Source organism: Gorilla gorilla, chromosome 10 (assembly GCF_029281585.2).
Source record: "Gorilla gorilla gorilla isolate KB3781 chromosome 10, NHGRI_mGorGor1-v2.1_pri, whole genome shotgun sequence".
Lineage (NCBI taxonomy): Eukaryota > Metazoa > Chordata > Mammalia > Primates > Hominidae > Gorilla > Gorilla gorilla.
In genome coordinates, this window is record NC_073234.2 from 136735903 (window position 1) to 136762031 (window position 26129).

The window sequence follows — 26129 nt, forward strand, 5'->3', positions numbered from 1 at the left end:
GCCCCCGGTGACAGCGGTTCCAAACTCCAGGACCGCCCCTGCCACCCGGACAGGGCGCGGCCCAGCCGAGGAGGCCATCCCGAGGCCCAGGGCGCCCCGAGGACGCGGGGGAAGGGCTGTCGGAGACCGTGTCCCTCCACGTGGCGGGGCGTGGGGAGGCGCACGTGGGGTCCCTCCGTGTTGAGAGCCCCAGGCCAGCCTCGGGGCTTTGTGTGCCATCCCGGCGGCGGTCCCCCGCCACTAGAGGGAAACGGAGCAGGCGCCCGGGGCCGCGGCGGCTGCGTCCCTTGCCCCGGGCCCGGCTACCGCCAGCTCACCTGGGCTCCGCGCCGCCGCCGCCTCCCGCGCTCTGCGCCCCCAGCTCGGCTCGGCTCGGCTCAGCTTGCTCTGCGCGGCCGCGCGCTCCTCTCCTCCGCCCGGGCGGCGGGCGCGCGGGGGGCGGGGGCGGAGGAGCCGCCCGGCTCGGCTTGGGCGCGTCGCCGCCCCGGGCAGCGCGGGGATTGGCCACGGCTGCGGGAAACCCGAACGCGGAACCGCCCGCGCCCGCCGCGCACCGCCCCCTGCGCGCCCCCGCCGGCTCGGCCCTGCGCCGGGGAGGGGTGGGGAGGCGGGAGCATGCAAAGACGAAAGTAGCGAAGAGGCGAAGGGCAAGGAGCAGAAAGGGAGGAGGCGAAGAACGGGGGAAGAGAGGCCCGGCCGGGAGGCTCGGAGGCGGCTGGGAGGAGAGCCTGGAGGGGCGCGGAGCACAGGAGGTGGCGCCGCAACTTTGTACCCGCTCGCCCGCGGCGCGCACCTGCCCAGGTTCTTCCCGCGGCGCCCTCGGGCGGGCCGCGCCGGCAGCGCTTGCTTTGTTTAGCCAAATGCCGGGGCTGCAGGGCGCCTCCGGGCTGACCCTGGGAAAGTTCCCCCAAGCCGGCAAGAACACCCGGGGCCCCTCCTGGCGACCCGGCTGCTGCCCCTGCGCTAGGCGCCGGGCGGTGGATGCGGCCTGGACTTTGGGCCACCACCGACTCGGGGGAGCCCCCTTCCGCAGCTGCCTGCCGACTGACCACTTGCTCAGGGCCGGCCCTAAAGGCTGGGGGAAGGCGTTCCTCTCCCATCCCCAGCCCACCTGGATGCACCATTGAAGTTCATTCTGGCTTTTCCAGATGGCTACTTAGATGCTTTTTGTGAAATACAGCATATTCTTCCCATTCTCCCCTTTTTGGCACCTACTTTGCTGGAGCCTTAAGTGTGCGTTGGGTCCCCCAGCTGGATAACAGCACTGTGCGGGGAAGAGGAGAAACGAAGACCTGGATGGCTCCCTGAACCGTCCTACGGGGTCGAGCGACCCAGGGGATGTCTCACTGACCCTGCCAAACAGCCAAAAGGGAATCGAGTTGACAGGAGAGTCAACCTCCAAATTAATAAAAGGTTCAAAGCCCTCTAGTCAACTGGGTGGATTTCCAGCCCGTTCCGATGCGCTTCTCTGGTATTTCTAGGCCGTAGGGACACTCACATGCAACGAGCCAATGAGAGCTCCACCCCGACTCCCCCTTTTTTTTTTTTTTTCTTTTCTGAAACGGAGTCTCGCTCTGTCGCCCACGCTGGAGTGCAGTGACGCGATCTCGGATCACTGCAACCTCTGCCTCCCAGGTTCAAGCAGTTCTCTGCCTCAGTCTCCCGAGTAGCTGGGATTACAGGCGCAGGCCACCATACCTGGCTAATTTTTGTATTTTTCGTAGAGATGGGGTTTCACCATGTTGTCCAGGCTAGTCTTGAATTCCTGACCTCGTGATCCACCCGCCTTGGCCTCCCAAAGTGCTGGGATTACAGGTGTGAGCCACCGCGCCCGGCCCACTCCCATTTTCTTTCTTTTTTTTTTTTTTGAGACAGGGTCTCTCTGTGTTGCCCAGGCTGGAGTGCAGCAGCACGATCACTGCTCGCTGCACCCTCGACCTCCCCAGGCTTAGGTGATCCTCCAGCCTCAGCCTCCTGAGTAGCTGGGACTACAGGCACACACCACCACACCTGGCTAATTTTTTCTATTTTTTGTAGAGACAGAGTTCTCCCTATGTTGCCCAGGCTGGTCTCAAACTCCTGGGCTCAAGTGATCCTCCTGCCTCTGCCTCCCAAAGTGCTGGGATTATAGGCATGAGCCAACATGCTCGGCCATCCACCTCTTCTGATGTTACTCAACATGCATGCATTTGTTGGAAATGGCAAAAACCTGAGGCCGGTCATGGTGGCTCACGCCTATGATCCCAGCACTTTGGGAGGCCCAGGCGGAGAGATCACTTGAGGCCAGAAGTTCGAGACTAGCCTGGCCAGCATGGTGAAACCCCATCTCTATCAAAAATACAAAAATTAGCCCGGTGTGGTGGCGGTGCCTGTAATCCCAGCTACTCAGGAGGCTGAAGCACGAGAATCACTTGAACCGGGAGGCAGAGAGATCGCACCACTACCCTCCAGCCTGGACGACAGACCAAGACTGTTTCAAAAAAAAAAAAAAGTCTGGGCACAGTGGCTCACGCCTGTAATCCCAGCACTTTGGGAGGCCAAGGTGGGCAGATCACGAAGTCAGGAGTTCGAGTCCAGCCTGACCAACATGGTGAAACCCCGTCTCTACTAAAAAAAAATGCAAAAATTAGCCAGGTATGGTGGCGCGCGCCTGTAATCCCAACTACTCAGGAGGCTGAGGCAGGAGAATCGCTTGAAACCTGGGAGGCAGAGGTTGCAGTGAGCCGAGATCATGCCACTGCACTCCAGCCTGGGTGACAGAGCAAGACTCCATCTCAAAAACAAAACAAAACAAAACAAAAACACAAAAAAAAAACCCACGTGGGAACAACTTCCTATAGGTTCATCAAAGGAATGAATAAATGAAACTCATTAGAGTTGTCTGATGGAATACCATCTAATAGATAACAGGGGTGCATTGGATCTGTACTGACATAAGGAAATCCCAAAAACATAATGTTGAGTAAAACAGCAAGTTGCAGAATACAACATGATGCACAATTTGTGTGTACCTTAAAATCCCACGCAGTAGATACTGTTCATGGACACATGCTTACATACAAGATTTTTAAAGTCAAAGAGAAGAATATACATTAAATTCATGACAAAGAAGGGAAAAAGCACAGAACGGGACAGGGAGCATAAGGAATGTTGTAAAGTTTTATTCCTTTTAGTGCTTATAAATGGCTGTGAGGCAAATGGCAAACTGTTAGCAACAGTCAATTCTGAATGGGGGATGCATAGTCCCGTATTTTTCTATATTCTCATATTTTCTCCCCCCCCAAAAAAATATGTATCAGGGCTGGTGGAGACTATCTGGGGCACTTTAAGGCAGGGTCAGCAAACTTTGTAAAGGGCCAGATAGTAAATATTTTAGGCTTTGCAAGCCATAGGCTCTGTAATGCAGCTACTCAACCCTGCCATCCTAGCAGCCACAGGAAATAGTAAATGAATGCATGCGGCAGTGTTCCAATAAAACTTTATTTACAGACACTGAAAACTGAATTTCATATAATTTTCATAAGTCACAAAATAATACTGTTTTGGTTTTTATTTAACCATTGAAAAATGTGAAAGGCCAGGTGTGGTGGCTTACACCTACACGCGTGATTACAATCTCAGCACTCTGGGAGGCCGAGGGGGGAGGATCACTTGAGCCTAGAAGTTTGAGACCAGCCTGGACAACATGGCAAGACCCATCTTGACAAAAAGAAAAAAGAAAAACGTAAAAACCATTCTTAGCAGGCCATAAAAAACAGGTGGCATGACAGATTTAGCTTATGGGCAATAAATAGTTTGGCAACCCTGCTTTACTAAGGTAACCAAAATAGATTTGGGTGTCCTTTCCTGTTACTGGATGTCTTTTCCTGGTACTTGTTAAACAATTCTGTATGTTTACATCATGTTACTAAATTGCCTGTGTTTTATTAGAACACTGTAGCTCACACAGGCAGAAACTTAAAATATACACACAGCTGTGTAAACTTAAAAGCCAATTAAGTAAGAAAGGTTGGGAAGCGCCCCTACAAATCCAAACCCTAGCTCAAGAGTTGCTTTTCCCGATAGTTTCCTGAAATGCTGTGAGCCAGGCCCTCCCTGCCCTCTCCTCTCTCTGATGTCTTAAAGCAAGGACTGTACCATTTATTTGATGCTCAGCCACCTCCCTTCCTTCTTTATTCCTTCCTTTTTCACTCTTGTGTTTTGACTTGCCAATAGACCTATATCTTCCTGGCGTCTAGGCAGGTACCACATCTGAAACCTTTGTATACTCTCCGCATTGTGGGTGACAGCAATGACCCTGAAGTCAGATAGATTTTGTTCACATCCCAGTTTCACTAGTTACCAGCTCTGTGGCCTTGGGCAAATGACTTGATCTCTCCCAATTTGGTTTCGTCAGCTGTCAAATGGGGATAATAATAGTATCTAGCTCACAGGTTTCCCATGAGGTTTAAATCTAATGATGTATGTATGTAAAGATACTAGCTCTGTGCTTGGTACATAAGTCTTCAATGATGCTAACTAATTAAAATTAGCACAGAGCTAAAACCCCCATCAATGTATGTGCCTTCCTTATTAAAGTTAATTAGAACAGGACAGAAACATCACAGTTGCAATTCTTTTTTTTTTTTTTTTTTTTTGAGACGGAGTTTTGCTCTTGTTGCCTGGTCTCACAGTTGCAATTCTTCTAAGAATCATCCCACTGCCGGGCGCGGTGGCTCACACCTGTAATCCCAGCACTTTGGGAGACTGAGGTGGGTGGATCACCTGAGGTCAGGAGTTTGAGACCAGCCTGACCAACATGGAGAAACCCCGTCTCTCCTAAAAATACAAAATTAGCCAGGCATGGTGGCGCATGCCTGTAATCCCAGCTACTTGGGAGGCTGAGGCAGGAGAATCGCTTGAACCTAGGAGGCAGGGGTTGCAGTGAGCAGAGATTGCGCCATTGCACTCCAGCCTGGACGACAAGAGCTAAACTCCGTCTTAAAAAAAAAAATCCCACTTAAGGAAATCATTTTCTTCTTAGAAATATGAAAGTAAGAATTCGTTTTGGTTTTTGGATTTTTCTCCTCCAAGAACACCAGAAAATTCTATTCTAGGCAAACAGATCTTGTTGTCCTGACAACAGATTGCCAAGAAAATAAGTAAACAAAGCATCTGAATCATATTTTTACAGAAAACTTGAACAGTACAAGGGAAGGGCTGGAAGCAAGAGTGTAAAATTACCTCACCCCCAAGGACAGCACTGTAATTTCCTGCGGAGGTTTCATCCTTCCTTTCTGAACTGTGTGCTGCTCATGTTGCTCACTGGAATGTTCCACCTCCCAAACCTTGAACATCCAGATGCAGACAGCAGGATTCATCACACCAATGTACTGGGAAAGGAAAAGAAATCTGGGGACCCCAAACTCACTAAGCCAAAGGGAAAAGTCAAGCTGGGAATTGGGTCATGCAAACCCGCCTCCCATTTTGGTTCCTAAATAAGGTGGCTACAAAGATGAAAAGCGACACACCTCCCTCACATTTTGCCCACAAGGAAATTCCTGGCGGCCCACAAGAAAATTCCTGGCGGCCCCCAAGATCTTTACCCTAAAGCAGTTCTGTTGAAGTTCTCCAAGGCAATGTAAATGGATAGCTTATCTTCACAGGTGCGGGGGACATACGACAGAACTCAAAGTCATCCCTCTACTCACCTGAGACAAATGCGTATCTGATTGCTTCCTTGGCCCTATCTTCTATGTTATCTTATATAAAAATTCAGATTCGGCCCGGCGCGGTGGCTCACGCCTGTAATCCCAGCACTTTGGGAGGCCGAGGTGGGCGGATCACGAGGTCAGGAGATCGAGACCATCCTGGCTAACACGGTGAAACCCCGTCTCTACTAAAAATACAAAAAATTAGCCGGGCGAGGTGGCGGGCACCTGTAGTCCCAGCTACGCGGGAGGCTGAGGCAGGAGAATGACGTGAACCCCAAGGAGCGGAGCCTGCAGTGAGCCGAGATCGCGCCACTGCACTCCAGCCTGGGCAACAGCGAGACTCCGTCTCAAAACAAAACAAAAAACAAAAACAAAAACAAAAAAATTCAGATTCACCAAGCCAGGCGAAGGGATGAATGACTATTTTTCCCCTACCCACTCTCACATGAAAATTGTGTATTTCTCAATATCCTGCCCTTTCCCCTTTAAATACTGAAGCCTTCAAAATCATTTTCGGAGAAAGGCATACACCTGTCTCCCAGGTAGTTCCTTAACTTTGGCAAGTAAGCCTCCTAAAATGATTGAGACTTGCCTGGGTCATTTTCTTTGATTTACAGCACTTGTTGAATTTTTTTGTCCCATTCACCAGGACAGTAGAAAAACGCTGTCGCTAGCTAGGCGTGGTGGCAGGCACCTGTAATCCCAGCTACTTAGGAGGCTGAGTCAGGAGAATCACTTGAACCCAGGAGGCATAGGTTGCAATGAGCCGAGATCGGGCCGCTGCACTCTAGCCTGAGGGACAGAGCCAGACTCTGTCTCAAAAAAAAGACAGAAAAATGCTGTGGGGCTGGGCACGGTGGCTCATGCCTGTAATCCCAGCACTTTGGGAGGCCAAGGCAGGGGATCACTTGAGGTCAGGAGTCCGAGACCAGCCTGGCCAACATGGTGAAACCCTGTCTCTGCTAAAAAATTCAAAAATTAGCCAGGTATGTTAGCACGTGCCTGTTGTCCCAGCTACTCAGGAAGCTGAGGCACGAGAATCGCTTGGACCCGGGAGGAGGAGGTTGCAGTGAGCTGAGATCGTGCCACTGCACTCCAGCCTGGGCAACAGAGCAAGACTCCGTCTCAGAAAAAGAAAAAAAAGAAAGAAAGAAAGAAAAGGAAAAAAATGCTGTCAAGTCAGGCTCAGAGGCACGCGCATGCAGTCCCAGCTACTTGGGAGGCTGAGGCGAGAGGATCACTTGAGCCTCAGATTTCAAGGCCAGCCTGGGCAACATAGTGAAACTATCTCTAAAAAAGAAAAGAAAAATGCTGTCAGAAAGAAGAAGATCTTGAGAAGTTTCCCTTCAACAGGCAGTGAGATTACTAGTCCCAAACATAAACAACATCATAGAAGAAGTGATGGGGGCACAGATGAGGAGGCTCTTCATTTGTCTCGGCATACATCTTCGAGGAAAAAAAATGGCCGGGTGCGGTGGCTCACACCTGTAATCCCAGCACTTTGGGAGGCCAAGGCGGGCAGATCACCTGAGGTCAGGAGTTGTAGACCAGCCTGACCAACATGGAAAAACCCCGTCTCTACTAAAACTACAAAATTAGCCAGGCGTGGTGGCGCATGCCTGTAATCCTAGGCTGAGGCAGGGAGACTGAGGCAGGAGAATCGCTTGAACCCGGGAGGCGGAGGTTGCAGTGAACCAAGATCACGTCACTGCACTCCAGCCTGGCCAACAAGAGCAAAACTCGGTCTCAAAAAAAAAAAAGAAAGAAAGAAAGAAAAAGAAACAGGAAAAAAAAAAAAGCCAGTGTAACCACCCAAAAATATTAGGACCAAATTTAAAACACTTTGAACAAGTAGAAATATTCAGAGTATGGAGGTGAATACAAAGGCAGCCTGGTGATGTGAGAAAGAGCCTAGGCTGTGGAGCCCGTCACTCCTGGGGCTGAATCCTGATTCTGGTCCTCACCAAGGTGGGGGCTGGGTCAGGCCCAACCTCCGGGGCCCGCTTTCCTGCCTGTAAAACACAGATGATGTTTAGCTCACAAGCATTAAAGATGGTATGTGTGAAAGTACATAGCAGTGTCTGGCCCATATTGGGCACTACGTAAATAACAACTAATATTATCGTTTATGTGTTCAACAAACTGAAAAACAATGTTCACAAAAACAGGACAGTACTTTTGAAAATTCTAAGGGTAGGCCCAGCCCTGGAACCTATCAGCAGTGTGGCCTTGAGCAAGTAACTTAACCCCCTTATGCCTCCATCCTATCCTGTTCAATGGAATTTATGCTATTGCTAACTCTTGGAATTACTGTGAAGATTAAACGTGTTAATATAGCTAAGAACTTAAAACAGGGCACACGGCTGCTGGGTAGAGTTCGCACTGTGCCACCACGTCAGAACACCTTTTTCCTTCTCTCCCTTAGAGGATATATCCTGAAGATCTCGGGTATAGAACCGAATGCCTGCTGCTTAAAAAGCTTCAATTCCGGCCAGGTGCGGTGGGTCATGCCTGTAATCCCAGCACTTTGGGAGGCCGAGGCGGGTGGATCACGAGGTCAGGAGTTCGAGACCAGCCTGGCCAATACGGTGAAACCCTATCTCTACTAAAAATACAAAAATTAGCTGGGCATGGTGGCGGGTTCCTGTAATCCCAGCTACTTGGGAGGCTGAGGCAGGAGAATCGCTTAAACCTGGGAGGCAGAGGTTGCAGTGAGCCAAGATTGCGCCATTGCACTCCAGCCTGGGCAATAGAGCGAGACTCCATCTCAAGAAAAAAAAAAAAAAAGTTTCAATTCTCTCCTCATTTAACCCTTTCCCCATTTAACCAGATGATCAATTCTTATACCTTTAAACCACTCATCATCACATCATTATGAAATTATTGACTCCTTTTTTTCCCCCCACCAAATGCTCTATCAGGAGAAAAGCCAGTTAGCTGTCACCCTGACAGTTCTGAGTTTTGGGGTCACAAATGTCTCTACTTTTCATTCAACCCACTCTTCTATCAGGGAGGAGACAAGCCCCTCAATCAACAAATCTAAGTCACAGATAGCAGGAGACCCCAGATCCCTTCTATTAGCTTTGGATTTAGGCCCTGTCTCCCTGCTAGGGTGAAGCTGCCATCAGCTGAGAGGCGCTTTGGGCAGGCTGGCTTTTCAGGTGTGCAAACTGTGCAGGGCTGTGGGCTCAGAAGGGCCCTATATTGGTTTAAGGCTCTGCCGTTGCCGTTTGAAATTATTTTATGGTTTTTTTTTTTTGAGACAGGGTCTCACTGTGTCGCCCCAGGCTGGAGTGCAGTGGTGCGATCTCAGCTTACTGCAACCTCCGCCTCCTGGGTTCAAGCGATTCTCCTGCCTCAGCCTCCCAAGTAGCTGGGATTACAGGCGCCCACCACCATGCCTGGCTAATATTTGTATTTTTAGTAGAGATGGGGTTTTACCATGTTGCAAAGGCTGGTCTTGAACCCCTGACCTCAGGAGATCTGCCCACCTCAGCCTCCCAAAGTGCTGGGATTACAGGTGTGAGCCACCACACCCAGCCTTTGAAATTTTTACTTTTTAATAGAGGCCTCACATTTTTAGTTTGCACTGGATTCCATGAGTTGCATAGCTGGTCCTGGTCAGGCGTGATGACATCAAGCTTTTATGTTGGTATCTGTGGGGTCACCTGAACAACCTGACCCCATTTGTTCAACCTTCTGCTGAGGCAGAGTAGCTAAGGCCACTTCTTAAATTGAAAGGCTCTTACTTTAAATACATTAATCAAAAATGACATCAGATGAAAAAATATACTTGAAAGAATAAAAAGGAACTGATAACAGTTACCTCCTAAGAGGAAGTAGTACTTTTTTTTTTTCTTGAGATAGAGTTTAGCTCTTGTCACCCAGGCTGCAGTGCAATGGCGTGATCTCGGCTCACTGCAAACTCTGCCTCCTAGGTTCAAGTGATTCTCCCACCTCAGCCTCCCGAGTAGTTGGGACTACAGACGCCCGCCATCACGCCCAGCTAATTTTTTTATTTTTAGTAGCGACGGGGTTTCACCATGTTAGACAGGCTGGTCTCAAGCTCCTAACCTCAGGTGATCCACTCATCTCAGCCTCCCAAAGTGCTGGGATTACAGGCTGAAGAATTACTTTTTACTACATAGTGTTTAATATTATTCAATGTTTACCATCTCTATATATAACCTTTCAAATGAATTTAAGATTTTCAGTCAACATACCAATTAGTCTCTATCTCTCCACCAAGTCTCTTGTTTCCTGAGCAGCTGTCTTTGGCCAGCAAATGTACCATAATGGATACAACTGTTTTACACTGCTTCAAAGAGCCCTGAAGAGAAATTACTTCCCATCAGAAAAACTTTCTGATGGGAAATTTAACAGAGAAAGAACCAATAATAGGAGCTGCAAAATTTAGTTGGTTCCCTGTTGCTTTATAAAGACTATTTGGGGCGGGCACGGTGGCTCACGCCTGTAATTCCAGCACTTTGGGAGGCTGAGGCAGGTGAATCACCTGAGGTCAGGAGTTTGAGACCAACCTGGTCAACATGGTGAAACCACATCTCTACTAAAAATCCAAAAATTAGCCAGGCGTGGTGGTGCATGCCTGTAGTCCCAGCTACTTGGGAGGCTGAGACAGGAGACTCCCTTGAACCCAGGTGGATGTTGCAGTGAGTGAAGATCACGCCACTGCACTCCAGCCTGGGCAACAGAGCAAGCCTCCACCTAAAAAAACAAAAACAAAAACAAAAAAACAACTATTTGGATATAGCTGCTGCTTTGGACTTGAAACAATGGCATTTTTCTGTGAACACTGAAGGGTAAGAAATTCATGAACAGAAAAAGCAATAACTGGCTCCTGCTTACTTGCAGGGTTAAGAAATGTAAACTATAATACACTGTATATTTGGTGATAGCATCTCACACCTCTGAGCTTTGGACCCTTTCTTATTTATTTTTATTATTATATTTTTGAGACAGAGTCTTGCTCTGTCACCAGGCTGGAGTGCAGTAGTGCGATCTCGGCTCACTGCAACCTCCACCTCCTGGGTTCAAGTGATTCTCCTGTCCCAGCCTCCCGAGTAGCTGGGATTACAGGCATGCACCACTATGCCCAGCTAATTTTTGTATTTTCTTTTTAGTAGAGATGGGGTTTCACCATGTTGGCCAGGCTGGTCTCCATCTCCTGACCTCATGATCTGCCCGCCTCAGCCTCCCAAACTGCTGGGATTACAGGCGTGAGCCACCGCAACCGGCCCCCTTAATTTATAATCACCTTACTCATGATGAATTCCTGGATGTAATTTATCATCATCCCTCATTTATAGAGTTAAATATAGAAAAAAAAAAGTGCCCATGCAGAATATATAAGAAAGCCAACACCTAGAAAGGGACTGAAAAATGCTCCTGGTCACTGGTCCAAAAACTATGAAAAAATCTTTTCCTTCTTAATCTCCAGTCAGGGACCAACAAGTACTCGTGAGCAGCCACAGGAACCACAAGCGCTGGTTCAGTCCAACAAGGCAGGGAGGCCTCAGAAGAAAGTCCAAGCCTCATACAGACCTGCACTGACCACCCTGGAGAGAGCTACCAATTCCAGGAAGAGCTCTTGTCTGAGAATAGGTACTAAATGAATTTACATAATGATGGAGTGTGTACAATTTCTAATCAAGATATTGGCAATTTTGCCCAGAGAGAACATAATCTGAGATGCTTGCACTAACTTGTTAGCAAAATACCCATTTATTAAGAAAAAGTTGGTGTCCTTTGCTACCAAAAGGGAAGAAAAGGGGAATAAAACAAATATGTAGTTACTAGCAACAAAATAAGACAAACTAATCAGAATGCTGTTTATTGACAAGATAGGGTGTCACAAATACATCATTTATAGGGAGAGAGGGGACATGAACAAGTCCAAAATCTTATACTCTGCACAGCAGCCCAGCAGGGATGTCCTCTCTAGAGATGGTTTATCAAGGGTACCCCATGAGAGGGCAGCTCCTGATGCAGCTGCCGGAAGAGCATCGCACACCGGTTCCTCTCCTGGGTCTTCCCCAGGGTATGGTAGAGTCTGGCCTGGAAGTAAACGACGTCCCTGATTCGCTCTTTGCAGTCAACCTTTGCAAAATAGTTCTTGGCTTCATTGAGGTTCTCGATGGCAGCCTCCAGAGCTGACGGAAAGGGGAAAATAACACACACATTTAACTCAACCCTTCATGTATAGTTTTCAAAACATGGTATTTAGTTTTATTTGTTCAACAACTACCAGAAGATTCTTTTATATTCTCCATTCTTTGAGAGAGAAAAAACAAACCACTAGGGTGAGGTTTTCAAAAAGGTCTTTAAGACTGGGCGAAGTGGCTCATGCCTGTAATCCTAGCACTTTGGGAGGCTGAGGTGGGCAGATCACAAGGTCAGGAGTTCAAGATCAGCCTGACCAACATGGAGAAAGCCCTACTAAAAATACAAAAATTAGCCAGTCATGGTGGTGTGCGCCTGTACATATTCAGGAGGCTGAGGCAGGAGAATTGCTTGAACCTGGAAGGCGGAGATTGCAGTGAGCCGAGATCATGCCACTGCACTCCAGCCTGAGCTACAGAGTGAGACTTTGTCTCAAAAAAAAAGGTCTTTAACTCCTGACTTCTAGCCTGGTACTTGGCTCTATAGGGTTAAAATTGCCATTCACTTGTCCTCAATCTTTCTGCCAAGCATGCAAGTGAAAGCACTTTAAATGCTGCATGAAATTTTAATATATATTTGTGAACACTCAGAACTTAAATGCTGTCCCAAATTTAATGTCTTTTCTTCTTCTGGGTCCTAAACTTTCAATGCTTTCTGGAATAGCATTGCCTAACAGTCTTCTTATAGCTTCCTACCTTCTGCTTTCTTCGGCTGATCATAGGAAGCTGCTGAAGCCACCTGGCACTTGGCCACTAAGAACATGGCACGACCTTTGTCCAGGATAGCCCCGTCAGCCAAGATGGGCTCGATAGCCATGTGGAGAAGACTTAAGGCCTGTTCTGGGATTCCAAGAATGAGCTGAAAAAGAAACATCATGGCACTGTACATACCCAAACCCACTGCCCTTCACCAGGAAGCGTTTCGTTTCTCGCAGTTCTCTCCTGAATGGCTATCTCTGGCTTACCTTTTACCTGACATGTACTACGTTAAAACAGGAACCACATTCCTAGAAAACACAACATGTGACAATCTGATTTCAGACTATGACAAATATAGCAGGGGGAGGTTATTCACACTATGGAAAGGTTCCTGTCTTTACAAAAAGATCCAGCATTAATATCCTTTAGCTTGGTGATTCTGAGGGGTTGAACTAGGTGGGAGAAAGGTAACAATTCAGAAAATAACTCAAAAGAATAAAGCAAAAGAAACAAGAGATTCCGGTTGGTGTTAGTATGTTTAAAAAAAAAAGAGAGAGAGAATTAAAATGGTACACTAGAGCTGGGCACAGTGGCTCATGCCTATAATCCCAACACTTTGGGAGCATGAGGCAGGAAGATCACTTGAGGCCATGAGTTCAAGACCAGCCTGGGCAACACAGCAAGACCCTGTCTCAAAAAACAAATTTAAAACAATTAGCTGAGCATGGTTGCACATGTCTGCAGTCCCAGTTACTCAGGAGGCTGAGGCAGGAGAATCACTTGAGCCCAGGAGGTCAAGGTTGCAGTGAGCCACAATCGTGCCACTGCACTCCAGCCTGGGCAACAGAGCAAGACTTTGTCTCAAAATAAAACTAGAAAACATCTACTTAACACACAAGAAAGCAGTAATGGAGGAACTGAAGGACAAAAAAGATATGACATATAGAAAACAAGGCAGGCGCAGTGGCTCACATCTGTAATCCCAGCACTTTGGGAGGTGCAGGCGGGCAGATCACTTGAGGTCAGGGGTTTGAGACCAGCCTGGCCAACATGGTGAAACCCTGTCTTTCCTAAAAATACAAAAATTAGCTGGGCATAGTGGCACGCACCTGTAATCTCAGTTACTTTGGTGGCTGAGACAGGAGAATCACTTGAACCCAGGAGGTAATGGATGCAGTGAGCAGAGATCACACCACTGCACTCCAGCCTGGGTGGCAGAGTGAGACTCCATCTCAAAAAAAAAAATCAAATTAGAATTAATGACATTAAAGGTAAATGAGTTAAACTCTCTAATTAAAAGGCAGAAATTGTGAGAACAAACTTTTTTTTTTTTACGTATCCACTGTATGCTGTCTACAAGAGACTCACTGTAGATTAAAAGACACAAATAGTACTTTAAAAATTAGTTAGGCATGATGGTGCTCTCCTGTAGTCCTAGCTACTTGGGAGACTGAGTTGGGAGGATCCCATCAGCCCAGGAGTTCAAGGTTACAGTGAGCTATGATTGCAGCAATGCACTCCAGCCTGGACGACTGAGTGAGACCCTGTCTCTAAAAAAATAAAATAAAGACACAAATCAGCTGAAAGTAAAAGGATAGAAAAATATTCCATGCAAACAATAACCAAGAAAGCTGGAGTGCCTATATGAGTATCATACAATATAGAGTTTAAGTTAAAAACCGTTACAAGAGACAAGGAAAAAGGAGGACATTATATACTCATGAAACAGTCGATTCATCAAGATATAACAATTAAACCAAACAACAGTGTTCCAAAGCGTATGAAGCAGAAACTGACAGAATTGAAGGGAGAAATAGACAATTCAACAATAATAGGCCAGGCACAGTATCTCATGCCTGTAATCCCTGCACTTTGGGAAGCTGAGGCAGGTGGATCTCTTGAGACCAGGAGTTTGAGACCAGCCTGGGTAACATGGCAAAAACCCATCTCTACAAAAATATAAAAAATTAGCTGGTTATGGTAGGGCACACCTGTAATCCCAGATGCTCAGAAGAGTGAGGTGGGAGGATCACTTGAGCTCGGGCAGTTGAGGGTGCAGTGAGCCATGATTGTGCCATGGTATTCTAGCCTGGGCAACAGAGTGAGACTCTGTCTCAGACAAAATAAAACAAAACAAAAACCACAATAATAGTTGGGGAGCTCAATATCCCACCTTTCAATCACAGATAGAAAAATTAGACAGAAGATCAGCAAGGAAAGAGAAGACTTGAATGACACTACAAATGAACTGGCCCTAACATATATATATATAAAGCATGCCACCCAATGATACATCAGAATACAAATTATTCTCAAGTGCATATGGAACACTTTCCAGGACAGACTGTGTTTGGGCCACAAAATAACACTCAATAAATTTAAGAAGAATGAAATCATACAAAGAATCTCCTCTGATCACATTAAATCAAAAATCAGTAACAGAAGGAAACCAGAAAATTCACAAATATGTGGAAATTAACATACTCTTAAGTAACCAATGTGTCAAAGAATAAATCACAAGGGAAATTAGAAAATGCAATGAGGTGTATAAAAATACCGCAGACTCTGGCTGGGCGCGGTGGCTCATGCCTGTAATCCCAGCACTCTGGGAGGCCAAGGTGGGTGGATCACCTGAGGGCAGGAGTTCGAGACCAGCCTGGCCAACATGATGAAACCCCATCTGTACTAAAAATACAAATATTACCCGGGTAGCCAGGCGCAGCGGCTCACACCTGTAATCCCAGCACTTTGGGAGGCCGAGGCAGGCAGATCACGAGGTCAGGAGATCGAGACCATCCTAACACGATGAAACCCCATCTCTACTAAAAATACAAAAAAAAAAAAAATTAGCCCGGTGTGGTGGCACATGCCTGTAGTTCCAGCTACTCAGGAGGCTGAGGCAGAAGAATCACTTGAGCCTGGGAGGCAGAGGATGCAGTGAGCTGAGATCGCGCCACCGCACTCCAGCCTAGGCGACAGAGCGAGACTTTGTCACAAAAAAAAAAAAAAAATTACCCTAGTGTGGTGGTGCACGTCTGTAATCCCAGCTACTTGGGAGGCTGAGGCAGGAGAATTGTTTGAACCCACAAGGCGGAGGTTGCAGTGAGCCAAGATTGTGCCACTGCACTCCAACCTGGGTGACAGAGCAAGCCTCTGTCTCAAAAAACAAAAAAAATACACAGACTCTCATTTATGAAATTTGTGGGATAAAGTATAAATTTATGAAATATAGTTCTCAAGGAAATTTATAACTGTAAAGGCCTACATTACAAAAGAAAGAAGATCTCAAATCAATAAACGAATCTTCCACCTTAAGAAACTAGAAAAGAGGCCGGGCGCGGTGGTTCACGCCTGTAATCCCAGCACTTTGGGAGGCCAAGGCGGGTGAATCACCTGAGGTCAGGCGTTTGAGGCCAGCCTGGCCAACATGGCGAAACCCCGCCTCTATTAAAATTACAAAAATTAGCCAGGTGTGGTAGCATGCGCCTATAATCCCAGCTACTCGGGAGGCTGAGGTAGGAGAATTGCTTGAACCTGGGAGGCGGAGGTTGCAGAGAGCCAAGATTGCACCATTGCACTCCAGCCTCGGTGACAAGAGCTAAACTCCATCTCAAAAAAAAAGAAAGAAACTAGAAAACGAAAAGCAAACTAGACCTAAAGCTAACTAACAGAACCAAGGAAAAAATAAGGATTAAAGTGGAGATAAACAAAATGGAGACTAAGAGAACAATAGAGAGAATCAATAAAACCAAAAGTTGGTTCTTTGAAGAGATCGACAAAATTGATAAACTGTTAGACTGACCAAGAAAAAAGAGACAAGACTCAAATAACTGAAGTCAGGGATGACACTGGGGACTTTACTAACAACCTTACAAAAGTAAAATGGATTATACAAGAATACCATGAACAATCCTATGCAAGAAATTAGATAAACTACGTAAAATGAACAAATTCCTAGAAAGACCAAACTACTAAAATTGACTCAAGAAACAGGAAATCTGAATAGACCTATAACAACTAAAGAGACTGAATTAGTAACCAAAAAAACTTCCAACAAAGAAAAGCCCAGGGCCAGACTGCTTCACTGGTGAATTTTACCAAACTTCAAAAGAATTAACACCAATCCTTCTCAAATTCTTCCCAGAAAAAGGAGAAGAGAGAATACTTTCTAACTCATTTTGTGGGGCCACTATTACCCTAATACTAAAGCCAAAGAAAGATATCACAAGAAAACCACAGATCAACATCCTTTATGAATACAGATGCAAAAATTCTCAACAAAATACTTGCAAACCAAATCCAACAGCACGTTAAAAGGAACGTACACTATGACCATGGGAAATTTACTCCAGGAATGCAAGGTAGTTCAATACACAAATATATAAATAAAATGAAAGAAAAAATCGGGGCTGGGCGCAGTGGCTCACGCCTGTAATCCCAGTACCTTGGGAGGCAGAGGTGGGTGGATCATGAGGCCAGGAGTTCGAGACCAGCCTGACCAACATGGCAAAACCCTGTCTCTACTAAAATACAAAAATTACTTGGGCATGGTGGTGCACACCTGTGATCCCAGCTACTTGGGAGGCTGAGGCACAAGAACTGCTTGAACCTGGGAGACAGAAGTTGCAGTGAGCCAAGACTGCACCACTGCATTCCAGCCTGGGAAACAGAGTGACACTCTATCTCAAAAACAAACAAACAAAAACCCATATGATCAAATCAATCAATGCAGAAAAAAAAAATTTGACAAAATCCAATACCTTTTCATGAAAAAAAACACTAAATAAACTAGGAATAGAGAGAACTTCCTCAACCTCTATGAAAAACCCACAGCTAGCATGATATTTGATGATGAAAGACTGAACGCTTTCCCCCTACAGGAACAAAATAAGGACATACACTTTTTTTTTTTTTTTTGAGAGGGAGTCTTGCTGTTGCCCAACCTGTAGTGCAGTGGCATGATTTCGGTTCACTACAACCTCCAGCTCCTGAGGACTGAGTTCAAGTGATTCTCAGTCCTCAGCCTACCTAGCAGCTGGGATTACAGGCATGCACCACCACTACACTCAGCTAATTTTTCTATTTTTAGTAGAGACGGGGTTTCACCATGTTGTCCAGGCTGGTCTCGAACTCCTGGCCTTAAGAAATCTGCCTTGGCCTCAAAAAGTGCTGGGATTACAGGTGTGAGACACCGAGCCAAGACACACACTTTTGCCACATTTATTCAACATGTATTGGAAGTTTTACTCAAAGCATTTAAGCAAGAAAAAGAAATACAGGGCATCTAAGTGGGAATGGAAGAGGTAAAACTATCTCTATTTGCAGATGACATGATCTTATACATACAAAACCATAAAAAAAAATCCCCAAAACCCGTTACAGGTAATAAGTTTGGCAAAGTTGCAGGATATAAGATCAATATAAACTAGCAATGAGCAACCCAAAAATAAATGTTTAAAAAAATTTCATTTAAATTACCATCAAAAAGAATAAAATACTTAGGAATAAACTTAACCAAGGAAGTGAAAGATTTATATACAGAAAGCTACAAAACATTGTTGAAGTAAGTTAAAGATCCAAATAAAAGGAAAGACATCCTGTGTTCATGGGTTGGAAGAGAATAGCATTAAGAAGGCAATGTTCTCCAAACTGACCTACAGATTCAAATACAATCCCTATCAAAATTACAACTACTGTTTTTGCAGAAATGAACAAGCTAATTCTAAAATCAACATATAATTGCAAGGGATGCTGAATAGCCAAAACAATCCTGAAAAAGAACAAAGAAGACTCCCACTTCCTGATTTCAAAACTTACTACAAAGCTATAGTAATCAAAACAATGTGGTACTGGCATAAGGGTAACATATAGATCAAGGGAATAGAATTGAGAGTCCAAAAATAAACCTATATATCTACGATCAGTTGTTTTCTTTTTTTTCTTTGATCAACTGGTTTTTAACAGGGGTACCAAAACCATTAAATGGGGAAAGAGGAGTCTTCAACAAATGGTGCTAGAATAACCTACATCCGTATGCAGAAGAATAAGAGTGGAGCCCTAACTCACAGTATATACAAAAATTAACTAAAAATTATTCAGACTTAAACATAAGCATTAAAACTATAATACTGTGAGAAGAAAACATAGAAGAAAATCTTCATGACATTAGATTTGTCAGTATCTTAGACATGATACCAAAAGCACAAGCAACAAAAGAAAAATAAGTTGGACTTCATAAAAATTTTAAACTTTTGTATATCAAAAGACACTATCAAGAAAGTGAAAAGACCAAACACAGAACAGGAGAAAATATTTGTAAATTATATATCTGATAAGGGTCTAGTATCCACAATATATAAATAATTTTTACAAGTGAACATCAAAAAGATAACAACTTAGTTAAAAAACAGGTAAAGGATCTGAATAGACGTTTCTCCAAAGAACATATGCAAATGGCCAATAAGCACATGAAAAGATACTCAACATCATTAGTCATTAGAGAAATGCATATCAAAACCACAATGAGACACCACTTCATACCCACTAGGAAGGATGTAATAATTAAAAATGGAAAATAACAAGGGTGGGCAAGATTGTGGAGAAATTGGAACCCTCATACATTGCAGGTTGAAACAAAATGGTGCAGCCACTGTGGCATTTCCTTAAGAAGTTAAACACAAAATTATCATGACTCAGCAATTCCGTTCGTAGGCATCAAATGAAAACAGGTATTCAAGCCCGGGCGCGGTGGCTCACGCCTGTAATCCCAGCACTTTGGGAGGCCGAGGTGGGCGGATCACGAGGTCAGGAGATCGAGACCACCCTGGCTAACACAGTGAAACCCCATCTCTACTAAAAATACAAAAAAATAGCTGGGCGTGGTGGCGGGCGCCTGTAGTCCCAGCTACTCTGAAGGCTGAGGCAGGAGAATGGCATGAACCCGGGAGGCGGAGCTTGCAGTGAGCCGAGATTGCACCACTGCACTCCAGCCTGGGTGACAGAGCGAGACTCTGCCTCAAAAAAAAAAAAAAAAAAAAAGAAAAGAAAACAGGTATTCAAACAAAAGCTGTACAGAAATGTAAAGAGCCACTATTCATAACAGCCAAAAGGTGGAAACGACTCAAATGCCCATCAGCTGATGAATGGATAAGCAAAATGTGATCTAACCATATAGTGAAATATTCTTCAGCCATGAAAAAGAATGAAGCACTGATACCTATTGCTACATGGATAAAACCTGAAAACATCAAGCTAAGTAAAAGAAGCCAATCAAAAAAGGCCACATTTATATGAGTCCAGTTATGCAAACTGTTCAGAATAGGCAAACTCATAGAGACAGAAACCGGTGAGAGGTTACCAGAGGCTGGGGGAAGGGACGACTGGGGAATGACTGCTTAATGGGTACAGTTTCCTTTTTTGTGTAAAAAAAATACTCTGAAATTAGATAGCAGTAATGGTTGCACAATGTTGTCAATATTCTCAAAACCACTGAAATGTACACTTTAAAACGGTTAAAGTGGTAAATCTTGTGTTACATACTTTTTTTTTTTTTTTTGAGATGGAGTCTCGCTCTGTTGCCCAGGCTGGGAGTACGGTGGCACGATCCCAGCTCACTGCAACCTCCGCCTCCCAGGGTCAAGCGATTCTCCTGCCTCAGCCTCCCGAGTGGCTGGGATTACAGGCACGTGCCACCATGCCCGGCTAATTTTTGTATTTTTAATAGAGATGGGGTTTCACCATGCTGGCCAGGCTGGTCTCGAACTCCTGAACTTGTGATCTGCCCACCTCAGCCTCCCAAAGTGCTGGGATTATAGGCATGAGCCACCACACCTGGCCATGTACATTTTATCTCAAGAAAAAAAAAAAAGAATCACTGAGGAAGGTGGTAAGAAACAGATTCCTTAGCTCCACCCCTAGAGATTCTGACTCCGTAGGTCTGAGGCAAGGCCTCAGGTATGAAGATATTTTTTAAATCTCCACAATAATTCCAATGTACAGCCAGTTTGGAGAACCTCCACTTTAATTAATAAATTCTTCCAGTGCGTTTGACCTTCACTCATTCATTGATTAATATTTATTGAAAGCCTTCTATGTGTAGGGCCTATAAGGTACTAGGGAATATAGATGAAAATGAAGAGTCAATTCCTTCATGGCCTTTACTGGGGGAGAAAGAAAACAAACATAAAATACAATTTGATTTCCAAAAGCTTTCAATGAACATCTGTGTTCCTCATTTCTTTATTCACATCCCCTTGTTGCTAAATCAAGCATCACTCTGTGTCAGCTAATCATTAATATGACGCAGGTGTTCTCACTGAAGAGGCGAGTCCTCCTTACTGAATACACAGCTCAGGAAAGCCAGTGCCACTGGAAGGTGTCAGTTTGTCACCAGGTTCACACCTCCACAGGCCTCCTTGGAGGGCTTGCACAGGAAGACTACCTTTCCAGACGTCAATATGAACAAATGAAAACTCATTATTATCCTTTCAATACTCAAACGTAGTCACAGACTCACCAGCTCTTGAGCACAAATATGTGCTATAAAAACAGAGATCGGCTTACCTGCGCAAAAGCCAAGTTCAGCACTGTTTCAGAGGCCAAGTACTGTAACCGGTACTCCTTGGAGAGGGCCAGAGCCTGCAGGAGCATGGGCAGCGCGATGGTAGGGGAGGAAGATCGCCAGTACAGCTCTGCCACGGACAGTAGGACACTGACCGTAAAGAGGAAAACACAGGATGAGAAGATCCACCACCACATCTCCGTGAGATGCACAAGAGACCCCTTACCTGATCACCATTTCTGTGTTCTTCAGTTTCTGACAATGAACCAACAATTTTTGTAAAAGCTTATGTGCCTCTGACATTTGGTTCTGAGCTTGTAATACAACCGCTTTCCTGAAACAGAATCAAAATGAACACAAGGGTTTTAACTAGTCACTTTGAGGGTAAGAATCTCAATTTATTCAATTGTGCTATAAACCTCCCAAGGGAAAAAACTGTGCCTGATTTAATTTTTGTTGAAAGAAGCTGAGCGCGGTGGCTCACACCTGTAATCCCAGCACTTTGGGAGGCCGAGGCAGGCGAATCACAAGGTTAGGAGCTCGAGACCAGCCTGGCCAACATGGTGAAACCCTGCCTCTACTAAAAATACAAAAAATTAGCTGGGCGTAGTGGTGGGCACCTGTAATCCCAGCTACTCGGAAGGCTGAGGCAGGAGAATCGCTTGAACCCAAGAGGTAGAGATTGCAGTGAGCTGAGATCCGTGCCACTGCACTCCAGCCTGGGCGACAGAGTGAGACTCTGCCTCAAAAAAAAAAAATGTTTTTGTTGTTGAAAGAATAAATTGTATGTGTGTATGAATGTGTGTGTGAGCATGTATGTGAGCATGCTGTGTATACATACACACACACACACGCATGCAGGAAAAATTCTGGAATTATAGATAACAGCATGTTAATGATTATCTCTGGGAGATACTTATTTTCTTCATTTTGCTTATCTGTATTTTCTTTTTTTTTTGGAGATGGAGTCTCACTCTGTTGCCTGGGCTGGAGGCAATGGTGCGATCTTGGCTCACTGCAACCTCCGCCTTATGGGTTCAAGCAATTCTCCTCCCTCAGCCTCCCAAGTAGCTGGGATTACAGGCACCCACCACCACGCCCGGCTAATTTTTTGTACTTTTAGTAGAGAGAGGGTTTCACCATGTTGGCCAGGCTGCTCTCAAACTCCTGACTTCAAGTGATGCGCCTGCCTCAGCCTCCCAAAGTGCTGGGATTACAGGTGTGAGTCACCACGCCCAGCTGCTTACCTGTATTTTCTTATTCCCAGTAATAAATAGGAAAAAAAGTTTTTTTCTAAGCTAAAATAAATTAATGCACATATAAAACAAAAACAAAACCATTTAACAATTATTTTATTCTGGGGTTAGAGTTTTCAAGGTTTCTTACCTATAAACACCCTCTATGCTATTGAGAGCTGTGATTCCTGTAACAAGTGAATCAGCCAAATGATATTTGCCATCATTCATTGCTCTGTCAAACTGTATTTTTTGATCACATAGCATCCATAACTAGTAAGAAAAAAAACACAATTAAGTACAAAATGGCAAATGTTCATCTTAATGAGTATATGAAAGTATTTTGGATTGCTTAGCAAATATCCTTACAATAATTCACACACATTCTTTTTTGGGGGGATTTAAATTTTTTTTTAAATATCTCAAGTATGTGAAAAAGCACAGAGAATAAAATAGCAGATACATGTGTGCCAACCATCAACTTTGTCAACTCACATTTTGCTTTATCTGCTTCATATACTATTAGATACCAATGAAGTCCTTTGCAAATTCTACGTCTTTTTCTCTTTTTTCAAAGTAGGCACTCAATTTGGTATTTATCATTCTCATTCATGTTTTTTATACTTTTACAACATATACCCTTGTCTCTAAACAACATAGAGTATGAGCCTGTGTTTTTAAACTTTATATAAATAATATCATACTTGTAAGCATCCTTTGACAAGTTCCTTTTTAGCTCAATATTATTTTTCTGAAGGGAGATTATGTCCCACTTTATATTATAATAAAAGCTATTTTTATCAGAAATAAATCTATTGCCATGCAAAAGGCAGATTACCTGGGCGTGCTGACTATTAGGCGGAAATCGTTCCTTCAAGTGCTTTAACACTTCAGAAGCTGCAGCAAAACAGCCCTAAAGTAGAAACACACAATTTGATCAGCATAACCTGTGTGGAATCCACACCTGCTGTACCATGCACAGATGGTGACAGATTCACCTGTTCCCGTTCTTGATGCAGCAACCTGAGAGATACTGGTCAGAGACTCAAATTTCTTTTCTTTTTTTGGGGGGGGGGGACAGAGTCTCGCTCTGTCGCCCTGCTGGAGTGCAGTGGCGCGATCTCGGCTCATTGCAAGCTCCGCCTCCCGGGTTCACGCCATTCTCCTGCCTCAGCCTCCTGAGTAGCTGGGACCACAGGTGCCTGCCACCATGTCCGGCTAATTTTTTTGTATTTTTAGTAGAGACGGGGTTTCACTGTGTTAGCCAGGATGGTCTCAATCTCCTGACCTCATGATCCGCCTGCCTCAGCCTCCCAAAGTGCTGGAATTACAGGCGTGAGCCACCATGCCCGGCCAGAGACTCAAAGTTCTAAGGGCCATTATTTAAAGGCTAATACAATTTATTTTTTAAAAAATTTTACGACCAGGCATGGTGGCTAACGCCTGTAATCCCAGCACTTTGGGAGGCCAAGACGGGTGGATCACCTGAGGTTGGGAGTTCGAGACCAGCCTGACCAACATGGAGAAACCCCATCTCTGCTAATAATACAAAATTAGCTGGGCATGGTGGCTCACGCCTGTAATCCCAGCTACTTGGGAGGCTGAGGCAGGAGAATCGCTTGAACCCAGGAGGCAGAGGTTGTGGTGCACTGAGAGCGTGCCATTGCACTCCACCCTAGGCAACAAGAACAAAATTCCGTCTCAAAAAAAAAAATTTTTTTTAATTACACACGTAAGACATATCCATTCTAGAAAAACACTTACAAAATACATGTAAACAAGAACAAACAAATTACCTTTTTTTTTTTTTTATGAGACAGGGTCTTGCTCTGTTTCCCAGGCTGGAGTGCAGCAATGGTTTGATCTCAGCTCACTGCAGCCTCAACTTCCTAGGCTCAATCAATCCTCTCATCTCAGCCTCCCAAGTAGCGGGGAATACCGGTGCATGCCACCACACCTGGCTATACAAAATCCCTTTTTTTTTTTTTTTTTTTTTTTTTGAGACAGAGTCTTGCTCTGCCACCCAGGCTGGAGTGCAGTGGCGTGATCTTGACTCACTGCAACCTCCCCCTCCTGGGTTCTAGCAATTCTGATGTCTTAGCCCCCACCTCCCGAGTAGCTGGAATTACAGGCGCGCGCCACCATCCTCAGCTAATTTTTGTATTTTTAGTAGAGGCAGGGTTTTGCCATGTTGGCCAGGCTGGTCTCAAAGTCCTGGCCTCAAGCAATCCACCCACCTCAACCTCCTCAAGTGCTGGGATTACAGGCATGAGCCAATGTGCCCGGCTGACAAATTACTTTTGGGTTTTGCTGTTGTTGTTGCTTTTTTTTTTTTTTTTTTTTTTTGAGACAGAGTCTCACTCTGTCACCAGGCTGGAGTGCAGTGGCGTGATCTCAGCTCACTGCAACCTCTGCCTCCCGCATTCAAGCAATTCTCCTGCCTCAGCCTCCCGAGTAGCTGGGATTACAGGTGCATGCCACCACGCCCAGCTAATATTTGTATTTTTAGTAGAGACAGGGTTTCACCATGTTGGTCAGGCTGGTCTCGATCTCATGACCTCGTGATCCGCCTGCCTCGGTCTCCCAAAGTGCTGGGATTACAGGCGTGAGCCACCGCACCTGGCCTGTTTTTTTTTTGAGAGGGAGTTTCACTGTGTCACCCAGGCTGGAGTGCAGTGGTGTGGTCTCGGCTCACTGCAACCTCCACCTCCCAGGTTCAAGCAATTCTCTCGCCTCAGCCTCCCAAGTAGCTGGGATTACAGGCAGACACCACCACACCCAGCTAGTTTTTATATTTTTAGTAGAGACAGGGTTTCACCATGTTGGCCAGTCTGGTCTCCAACTCCTGACCTCAGGTGATCTGCCCACCTCAGCCTCCCAAAGTGCTGGGATTACAGGCATGAGCCACCATGCCCGGCTTACATATATTTTTATAAATTACTTATAACACTGTTTACCACATGGTAGTCATCCAATGAATATTTGTTGAATGAATAAATCTTTCAATGTCAATAAATACAAATTTATATCATCATAGTATTTTATCGGGAAAATCAATTATGGTACATGAAAATAATCTGGTTTTTGATATTTTGGTTATTTCTAATATTTTCCATTTAAAAAATGCTACAATGAATATCTTGGTGCATCGAGCTTTGCATACTTGTCCAATTATTTCCTTAGCATAAAACCTTAGAAGTAGGCTGGGTGCAGTAGCTCACGCCTGTAATCCCAGCACTCTGGGAGGCCAAGGAGGGCAGATCACTTGAGGCCAGAAGTTTGAGACCAGCCTGGCCAACATGGTGAAACCCCGTCTCCACTAAAAGTACAAAAAAATAAGCCGGGCGCAGTGGCAGGTGCCTGTAATCCCAGCTACTCAGGAGGCAAAGGCAGGAGAATCGCTTGAACCCAGGAGGCAGAGGTTGCAGTGAGCTGAGATCACGCCACTGCACTCCAGCCTTGGCCCCAGAGCAAAACTCCATCTCAAAAACAAAAACAAACAAACAAACAAACAAAAAACCTTAGAAGTGGAAATGACAGGCACTTTTAAGTTCTTTGAGATATATTACTAAATTACTCTATATAAATGTACCAAGTACTTTCATATCAGAACTCTATGTGCTTTTCTTCCTCTAATACTGAAGTATCTTTGCTTATATAATTGGTGAAAGTAGTACCTTAACTGCTTTAAATTTAATTTCAATGACTAGATTGAAATGTTTTCATGTTTTTGGGCCATGCTTTTTCTGTGAATGTACATTCA

At 45.1% G+C, this 26129-nt stretch overlaps 2 protein-coding genes across 9 annotated transcripts in view; both read right to left on the reverse strand.

Annotated features, from left to right (window-relative positions):
• Window positions 1–452, reverse strand: part of CAMKK2 (calcium/calmodulin dependent protein kinase kinase 2) — a 58827-nt gene extending 58375 nt beyond the window's left edge. For all 7 annotated transcript variants that reach the window (XM_055358220.2, XM_055358218.2, XM_031016636.3 and 4 more), the window contains exon 1: window positions 318–452. The gene's annotated coding sequence lies outside the window, so the exon portion shown is untranslated. The remainder of the gene's footprint in view (window positions 1–317) is intronic.
• An 11076-nt stretch (window positions 453–11528) lies between these two features.
• ANAPC5 (anaphase promoting complex subunit 5) overlaps window positions 11529–26129 on the reverse strand; it is a 44066-nt gene continuing 29465 nt past the window's right edge. For both annotated transcript variants that reach the window (XM_004054034.3, XM_004054035.4), the window contains exons 12-17: window positions 23205–23279; window positions 22518–22639; window positions 21358–21465; window positions 21134–21281; window positions 12569–12731; window positions 11529–11863 (exon numbers count right to left, since the gene is read on the reverse strand). In XM_004054034.3, coding sequence (XP_004054082.1) covers window positions 11652–11863; window positions 12569–12731; window positions 21134–21281; window positions 21358–21465; window positions 22518–22639; window positions 23205–23279 — 828 coding nt within the window. In that variant the 3' untranslated portion in view covers window positions 11529–11651. The remainder of the gene's footprint in view (window positions 11864–12568; window positions 12732–21133; window positions 21282–21357; window positions 21466–22517; window positions 22640–23204; window positions 23280–26129) is intronic.